At 44.3% G+C, this 20,151-nt stretch overlaps 1 protein-coding gene across 1 annotated transcript in view; it reads right to left on the reverse strand.

Moving 5' to 3' along the window:
- The window catches only part of LOC132835936 (CUB and sushi domain-containing protein 1-like), a 2,426,762-nt gene extending 2,410,410 nt beyond the window's left edge, over nt 1-16,352 (reverse strand). The window contains exon 1 of the mRNA XM_060855058.1: nt 16,169-16,352. Coding sequence (XP_060711041.1) covers nt 16,169-16,352 — 184 coding nt within the window. The remainder of the gene's footprint in view (nt 1-16,168) is intronic.
- Between the last annotated feature and the right edge of the window lie 3,799 nt (nt 16,353-20,151).

Below are 20,151 nucleotides of genomic sequence, written 5' to 3' on the forward strand. Positions count from 1 at the left end.
CCAAATGATGATCAGAAAAAATAACTGTTGACTGGTGAGTAATGAGATAACTGAGTTTTAATATACTGTCAGTTTATAGGAACAGTACTGACACTTTTAGCTGGAGAGGTGCATTCAATAGTTATAACTCTCCATAGCAACAGCCACATACCTCACAAATGATGAATTATCCATTTGTGGTAGATTTAAAAACCCTTAAGAAAGACATTTGGTTTGTTCACTCTAAAATAACAAATTTAATCTTTTCCACACATGGAGTCCATTTAAAATTCTCTCTTAGGTAATGGTTGGCAATTTATTGCTTGTCTAGCTATAACTAAACAACTTGCTAAACATTTCAGAAAGCAATTAAGTCAATCGACTTGTGTGGAATTGGACTCACATATTCCATTGAATATGCAACAGAGAAATGGGCCATTTCTAGAACTATAGAACTAACCAGTCTCTGTCAATATTTATTCTGCACTAAAGTATGCTGACATTCTTCCTCATCTAACTTTGTCAACAAAGCCTCTGTCCCCTTCTATCTCATATGCTTATCTAAGTTCCTCTTAAATACATCTACAGCATGTACTATTTGTCTCAACTACTCTCTGGGATAATGATTTACACATTCTCTGGCTAACGATTTTTCTTCAGAGTTCCCAGATGGATTCCTTGGTGACTAACTAATATTAAATGGTTCTAGTTTTTCCCTTCCACTCAAGTACAAACATGTTTGCTGTGTCTGCTCCATCAAAATATTTCATAATTTTGAAGACCTCTATCAGATCACCCCCTCAGCACTCTCTTCTCAAAAGAAAACAAGCCACCCTGTTCAACTTTTATTAACAGGAGTAATCTTGCAATTCTGAACTCATCTCTACCCAACGGCACTGTAGGAGTACCGTACATGACAGAGATTGCGACTGCTCATCACCACCTTCGGAAGAGCGAGTAGTCATGGGTGATAAATATTATCAACAATGCCCACATACCATGAATAGAAAATATTTTTCATGCACCATCCTGTATCTCAATATGTTTTTGGTAATATACCGAGCAGAAATTCAGTACTGTGAGTGCAGCCAAACCTAGATTTGACACAAATTTAATATAACACCTCCGCACTCCAGTTTCATCATTTGAGAAATAAACCACAATGTGTGGTTTACTTTTGTTATGACCTGATTAATCTGCATCACAACTTGTACTCACAAATTCCACTGTTTCACCAAGCCATGTAGATTTTTAACTTGCAGGAAGGCCAGGACAGATGTTAACAAGAAGTTTCCATCCCTGGGGATGGAGAAAAATGCCATTCTCCCTGGATAAGCCACTGATTAAAGTGTTCAGCCTGGGCCAAGCAGAGTCTTCTTCTTGACCATAACCCAGATTGCTGGAGATTGGGGAGGCTCCAATGTAGTTGTATGCAGCTGAATTCTTTCAAACTGTGCATCAGGCTGCAATTGCCCTTTGAGGTTGTTCAACTTATTCAGGTTCGATCAGTTAGACATCTTCAATTGCTCTTTGTGGTTGTTCAACTTCTTCAGATTCTTGATCACATATCCATGAAAGGTTGCAATTCTCTCAGTGCCATTCATTATTCTGTTTTAGAAGACAGAAGTTTGAACATTTCCACTAGTTCAGTGAAATCCGTGATTTGCTTTATGTCAACAATGATAAACAACATGTCAATGTTAGCGAGTCCACTGGATTGTTTTATCTGTTTGTATTCTGTTGGATCCAATGAAGTGCTCCATTTGTTGCCCCTTTTCTGGTGGGTCAATAACAGTTTGTTGCTGACCCAGTGTTGGCCAGCTGTTCTTTCTAAACAAGCTGTTCTCTGGGAGGTTGTTGGTCTATAACTCTTCTGATGAGATCTATCTCAAGACACATGAGCTGCTTCAAAAGTGAATTGGGTTGATTGCGAATAATATACACATTTTCAACTCTCTTATGTGTATTGCAATGTAGAGTAACTTGTGCATCTGACAGTTATTCTACATCTTCCATTGTAGGCTCCAATTTCAGTTTCTTCAGCTATGGAAAATTGGTATAAAAGCATAGTGACATCTAACACCTGTCTCAAGCACAAAATCACTAGGATGTCTATTGAAGTAAAGAGGTTCAGTTGCTTCTAGATTACAGAGTTCAGAATGCCCTGAGTATCCCCTCTAAGGGAGAAATCCCATCACATGCAGGTATCTTTCCTAAAGGTGGTGGGCATTCTATTGTGTAGACTACTTTATGAGTGTCCAGAAATGAGGAGTAACTGAGGACTGCAGATGTTGGAAATCAGAGTCAAAAAGTTTGGTGCTGGAGAAAGTACAGCAGGTCAGGCAGCATCCAAGGAGCAGGAGAGTCAACATTTCGAGCATAAGCACTTCACAGAGTCTTATGCCCGAAATGTCAACTCTCCTGTCCCTTAGATGCTGCCTGACCTCTTGTGCTTTTTCCAGTGCCACACTTTTTAACTTATTTGTGTGTGTGGCAACTAAGGCTTCTACTGTTCTGAAACTTTGTCATATTTCCACGCATCTTCTGGAAGTGACCCACATTTTTGCAAATGTAGAGTTTCTTAAAGAGGTCTCACCATTTTCTGCATCTGTGGACCCTTATTTATTGTCGTGAAGCTTTATTTTTAACCAGGTATTTGGTTTATTATCTTTGTTGGCTTGTCTGATGCCCCCTGAATTTAGCATAGCTCTTTGCTTCTCCGGATTTGTCTATAAGACTCTTCGGTTTCTGCTTCTGTCATTTGGAAAATGCTGGCATCCATTATTAGGTTAGGTGATTGTAGAATTGTTAATAGTGACATGACATTTCAAGCATCATAATACAGTCATCCAGAGCCAGCATTGTTTTAAGGAAGGGAAATTGTGTTTGACAAATTCATTAAAAGTAACAAGTAGACCACAGACTGCTATGATATAGAGAGAGTTAGATAGCTCATGCATGATATACAAAAGGAGTTTTAAAGTAGGGAAGTCCTGCTATGACTTTACAAGCCAATCATGAAACCATTTACAGTAGTGCAAACAATTATGGTCTCCTTATGTAGAAGGGAACATGCTTGTATTGAAGGTTTATTGGGTATATTCCTGGGATAAAGGGATTTCAGAAAAATTTGAGAAGGTTGGACCTGTTTTAATTTAGAAGAATAAAAGGTGATCTTATTGAAGCAAACAGGATTCAGTGGGGACTTGGCAAAGTATCCACTGAGAGGACGTAAAATGACCTTTTGCTGTCAAACATTTAGCTTTGGAATTTACTTTAGGTAACTAGACACTGGAACTCCAGAAAATGACATGATCATATGATGGATGCAGGCATGGAAGCCTCTTAAATTAACAAGAACTTCTGCAAGAGTCTATGATCTCCAATCTGCTCATGTCTCAATCATATTGAAATTAACTTCAACGTCACAGAAAGGGCTGAAGCACATTTAAGTGCATTTTCCTTTGGTTTCTGGCATTTGCAAAACAAAAACTTAATGTGACTGCACACACACTCCCTTTTCTCCAACATTAGTCAACAGAAGAAATTATAACCTTTATACTCTGTGATGTGTTCTTCCACTGCCACTGAATAACAGCATAAAATGAAAAAGGAAAATGACTGTGAAGGAATTATTGTTTGCCAAACTAGACAATAAATGACAAAAGCACATAAACAAGTTTAAACATTCAATTGAAGAAACTTGTTATTTTACATTCCAACAATGACTACACTTCAAAAGTACTTCATTGACTGTAAAGTACTTTAAGACATCTGGTGATTATGACGCATGACATATAAATGTAAGTCTTTCTCCAAACTTCCATGAGGATGCAGTTGCCTTGACACACAACATTGTAGCAACAATGTTTTAAATGGAATGCCCTTTCATTTCACAAATGCTCAATGCTGCCGATTGCAAATGTAGTCTGTCATTAAAAGGCTCAATCTTAGACTCTGATAACCTTGTTCATATGTGCGACTCTAATATGTTAAAGATATTGTAATCGCCCACACAAAGAACTTATCCTGAAAGGACTGGACAAATACTATGCTTTGGTTCTCTGACTTAAGAGAATTTCACTACAAACTTTGTAATAAAATAGCCATCATAACTTCAACAAAATTTAAAAAGCCATCAAGAGGTTTATCTTGCTGGTGAATTTGTAAATGACGACACATGTAAACCATCTTGCAGTTAATGAGTCCCAGATCTAATTAGTTCTGAGAAATTCATGTATGGAATAATTAGAATATGTTAATGGCACTTTTGCTGATCAGCCTGATTTCTACCACCGAACAGCAATGTCTTCTCATTCCCACAACTAGGTCTGCCTTGGGTTCACTCTGCAGCTTTTCTTCATAATTATTTTATAAGAAGCAAATCTGCACTATCACCATTTAAATGCAAATACCCCTGAAAGGTAAAATTGTAAATCTTGCATAATGTCTTTACCACATGCAATTTATATCTGAGAAAAAAAGCAGTCAACTGGAGCAATGTTACAGCTTATCTTATCAAAGTGGAATTCAAGTCATTATACACAGCCTTTATTTGCTTTGAACCTTGCCATGGTGTGGGTACATGTATTACTTTACACATCTTAATGGATAACCTTGTTTTAGTGACAGTAATTGGACACATTACATGTATCATCTTTGTAAAAGATGGCCGGAAGAAAACGTACTACTGAAATGCTTTATATCAAGCAGGAAACATTGATTGATAATCCCCATTTTGCAACGTAACAGTGTAATTTATCCAGGTAACTGTCTGACTATAATTTAAATTTAATGTGTTCTATACCTTGAAGGCACTCTCACTTAACTGAAGGAGAACATGGAAAAAATGCCAGGAAGGACCAAGTAATCCTTAGTAATTATCTACAAGTTGTTCAGAATGGGGGAGCAACATATCTATATAGAATCTCCAACTCCAGCCAACCAGTAGCTTCATCCACCAGCTATGTTCTATGGAGGTTACGTGTCAAAATTACTTTATCAAACAGGCTGATGCAAATAAGCTCTGTCCTTTATAGCAATAGATATTTTGAATCAGCGTGTTCAGAAATGTTATTACTCATCTCGGGAGCAGGCAGCACTTAAACCCAGGTCTCCTGGCTCAGAGATAGTGATCCTAGCACTGTCCCATAAGATCCCCTCTTTACAGCGCTAGGTTTACAGACTAGAAAGTCCCACATTCAATTCTTGGTTAATTGCTACCTGACCTCTGCTCAGCTATTATCCTTGGACTATGATGCAACCAAGAGGCCTGTTCATGATTGCCATCCAGTGGCTGATACTGGGAAAAGTCTGTGTGCAGCTGCTGTTTTTGGTGCCCCCATTTGGAGGTACAAAGAGTGATCATGACATGAAAATGGGATAAATCACTTGCGATCCAATTTACACCAGTGATCCAGTGCCACCATCTTGGATAGGTTCCTGTGCCAATGTGTTTGCATACATTCAGATGGGAGACCAGATGTTATACATGATTTAATATCCTTCGATATATGTAGGACCACCATTGTAACTTTGAGATGCAAATGGCCTACTCACTTGTACCCACAATGAACTGCTCAGCAGTGGGCCTTGTGGGTCCACAGACAAAATTCCAGCTTGCTGCTAACTGCATTCCACATCACTCCACCTCAATTTGCTGTCAGCCAGTTTCACAGAACCTTGCTACATGTCAGGTTTGGGCTTCAAATTGATTAGTATAAATATACAAACTAGGAGCAGAAACAGGTCACGTCCAATTGGTTTGTGTTTTGAATCCCGTATTCCCACCAACTCCTGATTCCTTTGAACCCCTTGTGTAACAAGAATCTAATTGCCTCCACCTTAAACATATTCAATGACCCCCAACACCTTCTGAGGCTCAGAGTTCCAAAGTCTCATACTCCTCTGAGAAATAAATTCTCCTCGACTCTGTAATAGAAAGGCAACCAAAAGGCATAGAGCAAAAGTCGGCCATTCAGCCCATCAGGTCTGCTCTGCCAGTCGTTGAGATCATGGCAGCTCTGATAATCCTCTACTCCACTTTTCTATCTCTACCCAAAAACATTGTCGATTAATCTGACCATCTTGTTCTAGAATATACATAATATCCCAGTTTCTATAGCGCTGTGCACAAAGAACAGGAACAAAGAACAAAGAAAATTTACAGCCCAGGAACAGGCCTTTGGCCCTCCAAACCTGAGCCAATCCAAATGTACTGTCTAAACCTGTTGGTCAATTCCCGAGCATCTGTATCCCTCTACTCCCCGCCTATTCATGCATCTGTCCAGACGCATCTTAAATGAATCTACCATGCCTGCCTCTACCACCTCTGCTGGCAACGCGTTCCAAACACCCACCACCCTCTGTGTGAAGTACTTGCCACGTGTATCCCCCTTAAACTTTCCACCTCTCACCTTGAAAGCATGACCTCTCATTATTGAATCCTTCACCCTGGGAAAAAGCTTGTTTCTATCCACCCTGTCTATACCCTTCATGGTTTTATAAACCTCAATCAGGTCCCCCCTCAATCTCTTTTTTTACTCATGAAAATAAACCTAACTTACTCAACCTTTCTTCATAGCTAGCACCTTCCATAACAGGCAATATTCTCATAAACCTTCTTTGCACTCTCTCCAAAGCATCCACACCATTTTGGTAATGTCACAACCAGAACTATACACAGTACTCTAAATGCGGCTGAACCAATGTCTTGTACAATGTTAACATGACTTGCCAACTCTTGTACTCAATACCCCGTCCAATGAAAGCAAACATACTATATGCCTTCTTGACCACTCTATCCACCTGTGCAGCAAACTTCAGGGTACAATGGACCTGTACTCCCAGATCTCTCTGCCCATCAACTTTTCCCAAGGCTCTTCCATTCATTCTATAATTCGCTCTAGACTTAGTCTTCCTAAATGCAGTAAAGAGTTCCCCAAGAGATCCACAGCCCGAATAAAAAGAATTCCTCTTCATCTCTAATTTAAATGGGTGACACCTAATTTTGACAATGTCAAGATTACTCAGGATCAGCCTGGAGGCTGGCTGGGGTTTCAGGTGTAACCCTTCTTCAGGACCTGAGGAAGAGTTACACCCTAAACGTTGGCTTCTCCACCTCCTGATACTGCCTGGTTTGCTGTGTTCCTCCAGCCTTTTGCCTGTCTACCTTGGATTCTGGCATCTGCATTTTTTTTGTCTCTTGGAGAGTAACCACAAACAAGAGACAGTTGTGCACATTTGACTGAAATGGTCCCCTGTAGTTCTCAGACAAGGACAGCAGGTCCGGGTTGATTATGATGATTTGTCGTAAAACAGCAGTACCAGAGGAACATGAAGATTGGCTTAGCCTATGACACCATTGTCCAACAGGGTTGGAGCTGAAAATATTTTTAAAATAATATCAATGTTCTTTATCTAACAACAGGGTTACACAGAATCATAGAATCTCTACAGTGGGGAATCAGGTTTTCCGGCCCATTGAGTCCACACTGACCCTCCTAAGAGCATCCCAGTCACATTTCCTATGGCTACCCGTCTAGCCTACACGCCCCTGAATACTACGCACGGCCAAACCAGCTAACCTTTGGACTGTGGGAAGAAACCGGAGCCCCGGGAGGAAACCCATGCGCACGCGGGGACAATGTGCAAGCTGCACATAGACAGTCACCCCAGGGTGGAATCAAAGTCAGGTCCCGGTGCTAACCGCTGAGCCACCGTGCCTTACAAAACAGATTATAAGACACCTCTGAAGGAATTATCTCCTGTTTTATTTGGAGTGAATATATTTGCTTTAAACAAATTTTGATAAGTTGGTCTCTTCTTCAGATGACACTGTGATCCTATATCACGTGGTTTCTATAGATGTTTGGTGCAGAGAAAATACCCGGGCTCTCGCATAGAGAAGATTGCATGTCTCAGACTGGAGCATTCAGCCATTGTGACATAAAAGCTCAAGACTAGTTATTCTGTATTTCTAACTTTACCTAAGTGTGCAACAGCGTCTTCCCTTCGGCAGTCCCTCAGGATCAAGGATGACTTAATGATATGCAACGAGGATACACTTCGGGCAAAGAAGTGAAGTCAGAATGTGATATGGAAGGTTAATTGGAACAATTAGTTCAGCATGTCTTTTTGCTATCTGTCCTCATCATATTGACTGAATCAGAAGCTTATGAGCTCGTATCCCACATAACAACAAAATTTCAGCAGGCACTGTACTGTCATACAGAGGGAGCACTGAACTGTCAGAGGTGCCGCTTTTCAGTTGAGACGTTAAATCCCTTCTTTCAGACGGAAATAAACGGTTGGATGGCAATACTCTGAAGGGTTCCCTGGTGCCCTAGTCAATATTAATCTCCTGATCAACGGCTCAAAGTAGGTTATTTATCATTATCACATTGCTGTTTCTAAGATCTTGCAGTTTCTGGGACTTGCATACGCAAATTAGCTGCCAAGTTTTCTGTATTACAGAAGTTATTACACTTCAGAAGTGCCTCCTTGGCTGTCAAGCACTTTGCGTCTCCCTGAAGTTACTAGAAGCACAATAAAATTGCAAGGATGTATTTTTCTTTCAGATGGCAAATTAGCATCCGTAGTTACGGCCATTTGGAAAAGGCATTTTTGCTGCAAAATTATTCTGCTGGCCTCAGTTTATATTTGAAACTGGGCGATCCAAGAATAAAATGAGTTCAATTATCCTCAAGGTTGTTATATTTGTAAACCAACCATAACACAAGGTTAGCTCATGTATTTTGTACTTTAATTCTTATGCTAGCCATTCTCCCTGATTGAGGTTATCCCTGTTTAAAAAAAATCATACCTTGTGTCTCTAATTAGTAATGCAGTGAGGCTGGGTTATCTCTGATATAGTCAAAGGGAGAAACTGATTCTTTCGGATACAAATCAGAGTTATACTGCCGCCTACAGGCCGGAAGAGAGGTGGGAAATTACTCACCAAAGGAGTTTCTTTCCTTCCATCTCAATGCACTGCAGAATAAGATGTGGGGGTTATTCTACTGCCTATAAAGAGGTGCAAAGTCACTGAACAAAGGAGGTATTTCTCTTTCTGCTTCCTGTATTGCAGAGCAAGAAACTAGTACACTATTTCCTGACAAACCGTGCTGCCACAGAAATTCAGCCGTATACCTGGAGTCTAAGAGAACATTGCCATGGTAACATGATCTCATTCCATGCTACAGAAACTTTTCTCAAACTGTAAATAGAAACCTGATAAAAATATAACATGTACTTTTGGGAATTTTAAATCCCAACATTTAAAATCCGAAAAGTGTTTCAGAGATGCATAACTGACTGCTGAATACCTATAGAGACTGGCTGTTAGGTTAACTCTGAGGGGCAGAAAAAAAAGAATGAAGATTATCCGTACTCAGTGAAGGGAACCTTTAAAAAGTGAAGCCGACCAGAATTCTCGTTTTTTTTTTGCAGACCTCATTTTATGGAAATCACGTTTCTGTTTTGAAAGCTAGTAAAAAAAACTTCAATATCATGTAGTTTAATAATGCATTAGGTGAAAACCATATGGCAATAACATTTCAGTGTCAGTATTTTATCAAGAAGAAATCCACAAAATAGTGGCTCAGATCCCAGATCAATTAAATCCAAATCTGCTTGTTATTTTGCAGAATTTTTTGAGCAAATCAAGAAAGTGAAAATTTGTGTGTTTCTGAAACTGTGCTAATTCTATGAATGAAATGACAGATCCTTTTTTTTCCATTGCGCATCATAATATTTCAAGGCACTCTCTCTCTCTGCAAGCAATGGTTTAGAACTGTTAGCAAATTGACACTAATATTTTACAAAGAAGGCTGGAGCACTGCACGAATCTGGCTCCTAAAGGTATTTGAACAGAGGCTCATCTTTAATATACTGCACAAATGAATTTGATCTCCAGAAATGTAACATTTCTGCTCCATTCAGCCTGTCATCGTTAAATAACTAGGCTGAGCAGCTGTCTCTCAAGGGCAAAACCAAGTGTCTAACACAGCAGGCTCACAGATTTCCCACTGGAAATGCAACACCCGCCATCATGCTAATTGTAGAAGGAACAAACGAAAAGGTGCAGATCTGAAATGGGTGGTCATCCCTTACCATAAACAACTGAGGAACATACTGCTTGTTGGTTGGGGATGCCTTGTGCACAATCAGTACCCGGCCATTTGCACTCTATATGAGCCCACTCTGATATATCATAAAACATACGTGAAGGCAGAGCTGGTGGGAGACAGAACGCAAGAAACTGCTCCCTCCAGTCCCTGCCCTCCAAAACGACCCGTAGAAAATGTATTTCCAAACAGAAAGCTTTCAGAGTGAAATATGTAATGCAACAGCAGAAATGCAACCGGTGCTTAATGGAAGTCATTGGGCTACCTAAGCCGGCCTGAGACACTCGACGATTTGCATTCATGTGGCGCCCCTCGGGTGGCAAATCGTCGAGCAGCCTCAACGACCAGGCAGGGTCTTTATTTTATTCTCCATTTTTCATTTGCTTCCACCCACCCCCTCCCCCACCACGGATGACCATCCTCCTCCCTATTTGGGGAGGGGCTTTGTTGAGGTTGAACTCATTGGGGTGATGAACCGGCCTCACAAAAAGCCTGACTGAGCTTACAAAAGCAAAATGAACAAAACAAAATAACGAAATGGTGGGGGGGAAAAAAAATCTGAGGAAAACAGGTCAGTCCCAGTCGGTCGCTGTGACCCCCATCTCGCCCAGCTTCTGGGATTCATGAGTACTTCTTCTGGTTTGGAATCTTTAGCTCACTCCAGTGTCTCAAGTCTGGGAAATCTCTTGCTATCAATTGCAAAGCCCTGTGCTATCTCTCGGCTAAAGGCTGGGGACACGCAGCTTCCTTCTGTTTTCGCTCTGAGCTGCTGCTTGATGGAAACAAGGACAGGAATAACTTGATGAAACATCACCGTCTGTAATTCAGACCACGGCCATAGTTCAGACCTACGCCGTGTCAGATCGAAATTCACCAACTATTCGGCCAGCCGTAATTTATTCAGTCGCTGTATTTTGTGTTCACTTTCACGGGAATGATTGTTATTCCTCCCTTAATTCTCTCTCTCTCTCACACACACACACAGGTAATTCTCCCAGATGTAATTAAACGTCATTTGATTCACTGTATGGGATTTGCCCCAGTCCCGACCCCAAGTCATCAATCTCCCGAATATTAATATCCAGACTGGGACCCAGGAGGGATTTGCAGCGAGAACACATGGGACTCTCGGCTGAGACGGGTGGGGGGGAGTTCTGCCTGAAACCGACAACTCCCAGCAAGAGCAAATTGAGGACCAGGCGACATTCCCACATATCGACACACACACACAGAATAGGAGTTGGTGTGGCGCAGTGGTAGTGATCCTACCTCTCAGCCAGAAGATCTGGTTTGAATCTCTTACCCCTCCCCCTTTCCCCGAAGGTGTATCCCAAAACATTCGGTTAAAATAACGAGACACACGCCATCCTGTAATTAACGGGAACTGGGGTGGAGGTTTATCGTTGATACACGGTAGAGGACAATGAAGAGGGCAGGCGGCGGTGTGTTATCCCTGTCGCTGACTGGGATTCAGGAGCTGTGACAGGGGTCTGAGTGTGGGAGACTATGACAGAACGGGGTGAAGGTGTATGATCTCGGGAGTGGTCTGAGCGGGTTGATGGTGTCAGGGACTGGTGTGTTAGATTGGGATCTCCGACAGTGTGTGTAAGGATGGATGGTCAGGGTGAGAGTTCATGCAGTAGGTGCTGACTGTGTGGGATTTGGGTGTGAGTGTAAGAATAGGATCGGTAGGGGCTGAGAGTTAGAATGGGATGAGGTGGTCAGCTTGACAATGAATGGGATTGGTGGAGCTCTGAGTTTAGGCTGGAGTTCTATTGATTATGGGATCTGGGTTTGAGGTTAAGAACACTCAGTAATTTATATCATGGAATCTGCTCCCTTGGATTCTTCCCTTGTGCCCTGCACCTTGCTGTCCTTTCCCAAGCTAATTGACTCCAGGCCTTAGCCCATATTCATTCACCTCCTCCCAATCACCCTTCTAGTGAGATTGAGTCTCCAGCAGAGATCAGCTTCCCTGTAGCTCCTCAGAGGCACAGACCCTGGCATTAGTCTGAAGCCCTTTTGCCCACTGCTCAGCCTTCATTGTGCTGGTGGAAGTGGCTGGGTACCTCACCCATCACCAACGTGTGACATCAGCACCATCCAGAGCATGGCTAGTGACCCACACTATTGTGGGAATAAGTGAGAGAATGAGCATAAGAATGAGTGAGACACTCTATGAGTCACTGTCTGTGTATCTGGTTGAGTGCATTGACACTGCATGTACAGGGGATTGAATGTGTATATACACCATGTTGAAATGTGGGTGTGAAAAAGTGTTTATGTATCAGTGCTGAAGCAAACATTGTTTCCCATGAAGCCAATAGCCCAATGCCTTTGTTCTGTGGGCAAATCTTCATCTCTATGCTGCAGTGGAGTCTGACGTGGCACTCCTATCATTATGTCTCTGTCAGCCACACTCATATCCATAACCTTCCTGATGAAGGGCTTTTGCCTGAAACGTCGATTTCGCTGCTCCTTGGATGCTGCCTGAACTGCTGTGCTCTTCCAGCACCACTAATCCAGAATCTGGTTTCCAGCATCTGCAGTCATTGTTTTTACCCCATGACCTGTCCTTTATGGGAAAAGAGACTAATATCTCCCTGTGGAAAATAAGATTGCCTTGATGAAGTTGGACTTGATGTCAGTGTGTTCTTGTGCACTGTGATGTTCTCCCTGACCACCTGCTCTCCCCTAAGCTGAGACTGGCTCCTACGAGAGGAAGGGGAGACTGTATTAGAGAGGATGCAGAGATGATTCAGCAGGACATTGGACTGGAGTGTTTTAGCTATGTCCAAAGACTGGATCAGTTGAGGCTGTTTTCCTTATGACAGAGAAGACTGAGGGGGAGTCTGATTCAGGTGTAAAAAATTGAGGAGCTTTGATTGGATAGATAGAAAGAATCTTCTCCCCTCATTAGACGGATTAATAATCAGATTTTGTAGATTTAAGGTCAAAGGTAAGAAAGTTAAAGGTGATTTGAAGAAGACTTAATATTTCATGCAGAAGGTGGTAGGTCTCCAAATCTTACTGCTCGAAAGGTGTTAGAGGCAGAAATCATCTAGTGATTTCTTGAAACACAGTAGCAGATAAGTGCTGGAAAATGTGTCTAGATTGGTGCTTAGTGACTGGTGCCTCTTTTCATGCTATTTAACTGTATGACTATAATGCCAAAGGTTGGCTTTTATTGGCAACAGTTGACAAATTCTGGCCGGAAATAACCAGGAAATCAGGGCTTTCTAAGAATAGTTGTAATACACAATGATGCATGCACATATACACAAAATGACAGACACCTATACATTGGTGTGTACACACACATTAAAAAATGATGTACACACAGGTACACAACAATGATCCACAAACACAATGATGCACACAGATACACTATTTTAGGTGCACACAATAATGGACGCAGTAATACACATATTGAGACACATCCAATGATGTCTACACAGAAACACAATGATGCACATACACATACAATGATGCACACACACACAATGATGCACACATATGTACAATGATGTACCCATATACATAATGATGCACACATATGTACAATGATGCACCCACATACAATGATGCACCCATTATATACAATGGTGCACACACATGCAAAGATGCAGCCATATATACAATGGTATATACACACACACACACATATATATACAGTGGTGCACACACACACACACGCAAAAAATGACGGCCACATGCCAAACTGGAATGGATTAGCTGCACGTCATTCACACAGACTTGTGTATGTGAAAGTGGGCACTGAACTCTGTGCAGGAATATCTCCCGCCTGGGAAACAGAAAGCAACAAGTGTTTAGCAGCTTATCCCAATGTCTGATTCAAGCCGGTTTCGATCCGGTTCTCGTTCAAATTCTCCTCTCCGCTGATCCCCCTCTAAGAAAGATTAGGTCTGCCTGCGCTGGCACACATCTGATCTGTCATACACCAGAACATTGAATCTCTGTAAGCATGGCTCTGACTGCGTTGTGCACCCTGGATAATATGACCATTGCAGCCCGCGGTTCGCCTCCTGGGAGGCACTGCGAAACTGATTCTCGCCTCTCCTCCTGGGTATCTCAGGAGCAGAGAGAGAGAGAGACGATCCGCCTCTCTCCACTCCAGTCAGGCAGTCGGGGGGGGCTGCTCTGTATTTTGAAAAGCAGGGTAATCTCAGATGCAACCCTGTTCTGGTGGTTTGGGTTGGCGGGTAGGTGTAATCGAAATTACCGAAACTTAACACAACGCAATTGGCGCAGATCAACCGAGATCCCCTGCCCATCTCTCCCAAAGGCGAAATGGAATCAATCGCACTACGTTTCGGGATTCCCTGACAAGCATCAAAACAAGATTTACAGCATCGCTAGCTGCTCAGGAAACCTTCCTCACAAGGACAACATATAGGAGCAGGCCAGTAAGGCACCTGTACAACTTTCTAAGTACAGGCTGTGCAGGTTAAGACAAAACAGTAACTTTCCATCAATATCACATCGGCCATTTGCATGGACGCTCAGTATTGATCCCCGCGCACTCCGCTCGCTGTCAGTGAGGAGCTGAGGGGAAGGTTCACTCAAACGGATGGCGGATAACTGGGGGCTTCCCTCACCCACCCAGAGTGAGGGAGCAAGGGAGAGAGAGAGAGGGAGGGAGGGAGTGAAGGAGGGAGGGAGGGAGTGAAGGAGTAAGGGAAGGAGGGAGGGTAGGAGTGAAGGAGGGAGGGAGGGAGTGAAGGAGGGAGGGAGGGAGTGAAGGAGTAAGGGAAGGAGGGAGGGTAGGAGTGAAGGAGGGAGGGAGGGAGTGAAGGAGGGAGGGTAGGAATGAGTGAGTGAGGGAATGAGGGAGGGAGGGTAGGAGTGAGGGAGGACCCGGACAGGCACAGCGACCAAAGCATCAGTTCAAATCAGGCAGCCCAGTAGAAAGTTGCAGAATCCGCTCTCCCCACAGAAAGGGGCCGCTGGGATGATGCCCAACGCTCCGCTTCATCAGCCCACTCTTTATTCATTTCCGGGATTCAGTATTCCCAATGTCTCACCACTCCTTCCCCACCATCCCAAATCTAGCTTCTTACCCCGTCTCCGTGCTCCTATCATCCCGCCCGCTCAAATCCTCTCCGGCTTCTACCCCTTCTCCCATACTAACCCCTCTCCTCTCTGTAAATCCTGCCCCCCGGTCCCCCTCTCCCACACCGACCCCACTCCTTAACTTCAAACTCTTCCCCCCTCCCCCCACTCCCCTTTTCCCATCCCCTCTCCCACCTCCACCCCCAATTATCTCCTGCCTCCATCCTCTCTCCCAGCTTCCCACCCACCCCCCTCCAAATCCTCTCCGACCCCAACCCTACGCTTTACTCTCACTCCCCAACCTACACCTTCACTCACTCACTCTCTCACCCTACACTCCCTCCTCAGCCCCTGCCTTACCCTCAATCCCGCCCCACCCGTGGTTACATTCCTCACCTATCGACCCCCTCCCCTCCCCCTCCGGACTTTGCTGACACCCCCTTCCCCCCCAACACCCCTCCCAAATATTCCTACCCCTACCACCTTTAGATCCCCAATCCCTCTCCTACCCCTTCTCCCACTCTTTTTACTGCCTACAGTGGTACCTCTCACCCACCCCGGAAGCCCCGGCTCTGAAACCCCTTGCCCCCCCCCCCAAGCTCACTGTAAATCGCTCCCCCCCCCCCCTTTCTCCTATTCCCCCTGCTGTCTCTCCTATCTCGGTTCCCGTGTCCTGTTCACCCCCCCCCCCCCCCCACACACACACACACCCAGTCCCCGGGCCAGCCCTCTGCCCTGTGCATCCGCCGGCGATAAGAGCCCCTCCTGATTTGGGAAGTTCCTTTCCTGGGGAGATGTCAAGTGCATTGGGGCGGTGGGAGAGGGGGAGGGGGAGGGGGGGTCAGCAGCGGAACTACAGCAGCTGGCAGGCTGTGAGGGGCACTGGATCACACATACACACACACACAGTCCCGCACAAACTCCCCTCCCTCTCCTCCTCCTGCCCAGGCTGAGGTGGGGAATGTGTGCAAAGATCACCTCTAACTTACCGCCGGCTGCCACCAACAGTCCCACACAGCAGAAAAGCAGCAGCAGTCTCAGTGATGTCCCTGCTGTCATCTCCCAGAGTCCGCACGCTAAAGCCTTCGGAGCATCCATCTCCACACACACGGCTCCTGCTTCCTCACATCGCAGTGCAAGTCGAACCATTCCGGCACTGCCAGAACGTCTCATGGTTCATGGGGAAGGGGGGGGGGGGGGGGGGGGGGGGTAGAGGGTGGGGGTGGGGTGGGGTAGGGGGGGGTTTTGGTGGGAGAGGGGAGACAGACTCGGGATTTATATCTGTCTATATTGCTGAGAGGTTGAGGCCGGAGAAGCTTTCAAATCCGTGTCGATGTAATGCTCAAATCCTAAGCAGACCCCGAGAGGGACGTAGGCGGGTTATATCTGTGTGTGTGTGAGAGAGAGAGAGAGACTGTGTGTGTGTGTGTGTGAGAGGGAGAGAGAGGCAGAGAGCAGAACAGAGCGGAGCCTGGCTCTCTGGAACCAAAGACTTGGACTCGACCAATCGCACACGCACAGGGGAAGCAGCTCTCACCAGCAAACTCAACCCATCTCAGCCCCACAGGCACCGTGTGTGTGTGTGTGTGTGTGTGAGAGAGAGTGACAGCCAACAAGATCTGCCCAGTCACCTCTCCACACCACCTCCCAGGTGTGAGAGACCGCCAGTTTTCTCTGGGGAAGCCCTCCTCCCGCCTGGGGACAGACACATTACCCACACAAACCAATCTTATAACCTCTTGGCAAAGTGAGTCCAGACCCCGTTTCCTTTTCCCCCTTTGGACCACATTTCAAAGTTTTATGCATTTTATGCAAGCAAAGAGGTGGGGAATCAAAACTTTTCAGCAGGAATTTCTACTGTGCAATGATGCCTTCTAGATCCCACTTGTGACGTCGGATTAAACGCTTCAATTCTGAACTGCTTTTCGCAATCCCACTTTATGTAACAATTCTGACATTTTTAAGTGCGCTCGCCTCATTCACATCAGCATTGGGGTGTTTCTGACAACTTGTACTGAAAAACTCAGGATTGTTGCAACTGCAGAAATAATTGCACGCGGGCGTGAGTTCAAGGAGCGGGAATGTGAAGTGAAAATATATAGAGAGAGGGAAACAGGAAACTTTAGCTACGTGTTTGACAAAATGCGCAAAAAGGATTTTCTTCCTTTCTCCCCCCACAGTCAAAGCAAATGTGTAACGTTGCTGCCATCCAGCGGCCGATGAGAGAATTACAGCGGCTTGAGGCTGGGCGAAGATAGCTTCATCGCCCTCTCTGACATGACCATTGGATCGATACAAACAAAAAGGGAGAGAGAGAGCGAAGGCTTGCAAATTGATACAGTCCCTCCTCGGAAGCGAATGCCCCGGTCTCGGTTCAGGAGGAAAGTCGCCGAGTTCTTTCCATCGTCAGTTTGGAGATTCCAGATCAATGCACCGAAGTCTCAACTCGCTCTTCCGAGCCGCTTGTCCCTGCGGAACAGCCACATCGCCTTGGCAAGGAAAGGAGCTATAATGTCAAGAGTCTCCGATGTGTGATACAGCGAGGAGACTTTATTCATGGCCAGCCAATCCTTGGGTTCTCTGTGCAGACTAATCATTGTCTTGCTACACTAGGATCTTTCAGACCAAGACTTCACGTTCAAGTATCAGATAATTGCAAGTTAGAGCTTTTTTTTGCAAAAAAAAGTGTGTTGTGAAATAGTTTTATTCGAGAGCCATACGTACTTGCCATTTTAAAACATCTTATACCCACTTTGTGCTTTCCCTCGGCCCTTCTGGGAATTATATTTCATTGCAGCACGCCACGGTATGAAGTTAAAAATGATATCAAATAGTGGGAATATCTCACAAGTGGGTCCGCATCTGGAAGAGTTAAGAACACAGGACCGGGAAATGAATCTTTCAGTCCCTCTAGGTTGTTTTGGTCTTTGGTTAGATCATAGTGAGACAGCACTGAAACAGACCATTCGGTCCAACCAGCCCATGCCCAACATAATCCCAAACTAAATTAGTCCCACCTGCCTGCTCCTGGCCCATATCCCTCCAAACCCTTTTTTATTCACGTATCCATCCAAATGTCTTTTAAATATTGTAATTGTACCCACATCCTTCACTTCCTCAAGAAGCTCATTTCACGCACAAATTATCCTGTGTAAAAAATGTTCCTCTCATGTCTTTTTAAAATCTCTCTCCATTCACCTTAAAAATATGCCCTCGAGACTTAAAATTCCCCATCCCAGGGAAAACCTCTGCCATTAACCCTATCTACATCCCTCATTATTTTATAAACTTCTGTCAGGTCACCTCTCATATACTTCATCTCCTATTCCCACTCCCTGTAGTATTGTCCTGATAAACAGTACTAGTATCTCATGGTGGGTCTGCCACCTCTACTAGGATGCGGTAAGGATTGTTTAAAGGTAGTTATATATTTTATACTACACTCTCCACTCACACCCCTATCCCCATCCTCACTCATACACCACACTCATTGCTCCAAATCCCGTGAAATATTCAAAACAAACCTATCTACCCCAGCCTTGAAAATTCCAATTGATCCAGCATCTGTACTGTATTTGTTGGAAAGGGTTTCAGTTTCCCACTTCTCTTTTGGGTGGAGATTACTTCATGATTACTCTTCTACTGGCCTAGCTCCTGTTGTAAGAGGAAGAGTCATGGGATCTGAAACGTTAACTCCGATTACTCTTCGTAGATGTTGCCAGACCTGCTGAACTTGTCCAGCAATTTCTGTTTTTGTTTCAGTTTTAAGAGTCCAGCCTCTTAAAAAGTTTTTCTTCATCCAGTATTTTCAAATTTGTAAACGCTGTGACAGACCGCTCCTCAATCTCCACTTCACAATGGAATCAACACAAACTGAGTTTATTTTTGTAGATTACTTACAGTGTGGAAACAGGCCCTTCGGACCAACAAGCCCACACTGAAGCGTATACCACCCAGACCCATACTCCTACATTTACCCCTTCACCTTAACACTACGGGCAATTGAGCATGGCCATTATGCAACACTTTGTTTTGGTATTTGCTCACAGGATGAGGCCATCATTGGCTGGACCAGCATTTATTACCCAGAGGGCAGTCTATGAGTCAACCACATTCCTATGGGCTTGGAGTCACATGTCGGCCAGACCAGGGTAAGGATGGCAGTTTCCTTCCTGAAACAACATTAGTGAACCAGATGGTTTTTTACAACAAGCGAAAATGGATACATGGTCATTATTAGACTCTAAATTCCAGACTTTTATTGAACTCACAATCAACCATCTGCCATCTCCTCCAACCTAGTTTACTGTATCTGGTGCTCCTGATGTGGTCTTTTTCTACATTGGTGACACAAAGTATAACCTAAGGATATGTTTCACAGAGCATCTCAGCCAGACCCATAAAGGCAAGCTTGACCTCCCAGTCATCTCCCACTCCCTCTCCGACATGTCCATCCTCAGCCTCCTCCATTGCCACAGGCTGAAAATTGGAGGAACAACACCTTGTCTCCTGCCTGGGAAGTCTACAGCCCAGAGGACTCAACATTGAGTTCTTGAATTTCAAATAACCTCCCTTCCCAACCCCTGACTCCCTTTCCAGCCCCACCTCCTCCCTTCCATTCCATCTACCGACACTTCCTTCCAGCCACTAACCGGCTTCATCGCTCCCATTGACCTAACCTGGTCATACCAATCACCTGTGATCACCTATCCCTACTGGACCATTTTGCCCCTCTCCCCACCCCACCCCCTTATCTGTATCTCCCTTTACTCCCACCTCCATTCCCAAAGAAGGGTTACACTCAAAATGTTGCCTTCCCCACCTCCAAATGCTGCCTGGCTTGCTGTGTTCTTCCAACCTCCTGCTTGTCTAACCATCTGCCATGGCAGGATTCAAACACAGGTTTCCAGAGCATTACCTGGATCTCTACATTAACAGTTGAGTGGTAATACCACTAGGGGGATTGCCGACC

The sequence above is a fragment of the Hemiscyllium ocellatum genome, chromosome 3 (assembly GCF_020745735.1).
Source record: "Hemiscyllium ocellatum isolate sHemOce1 chromosome 3, sHemOce1.pat.X.cur, whole genome shotgun sequence".
Classification (NCBI taxonomy): domain Eukaryota; kingdom Metazoa; phylum Chordata; class Chondrichthyes; order Orectolobiformes; family Hemiscylliidae; genus Hemiscyllium; species Hemiscyllium ocellatum.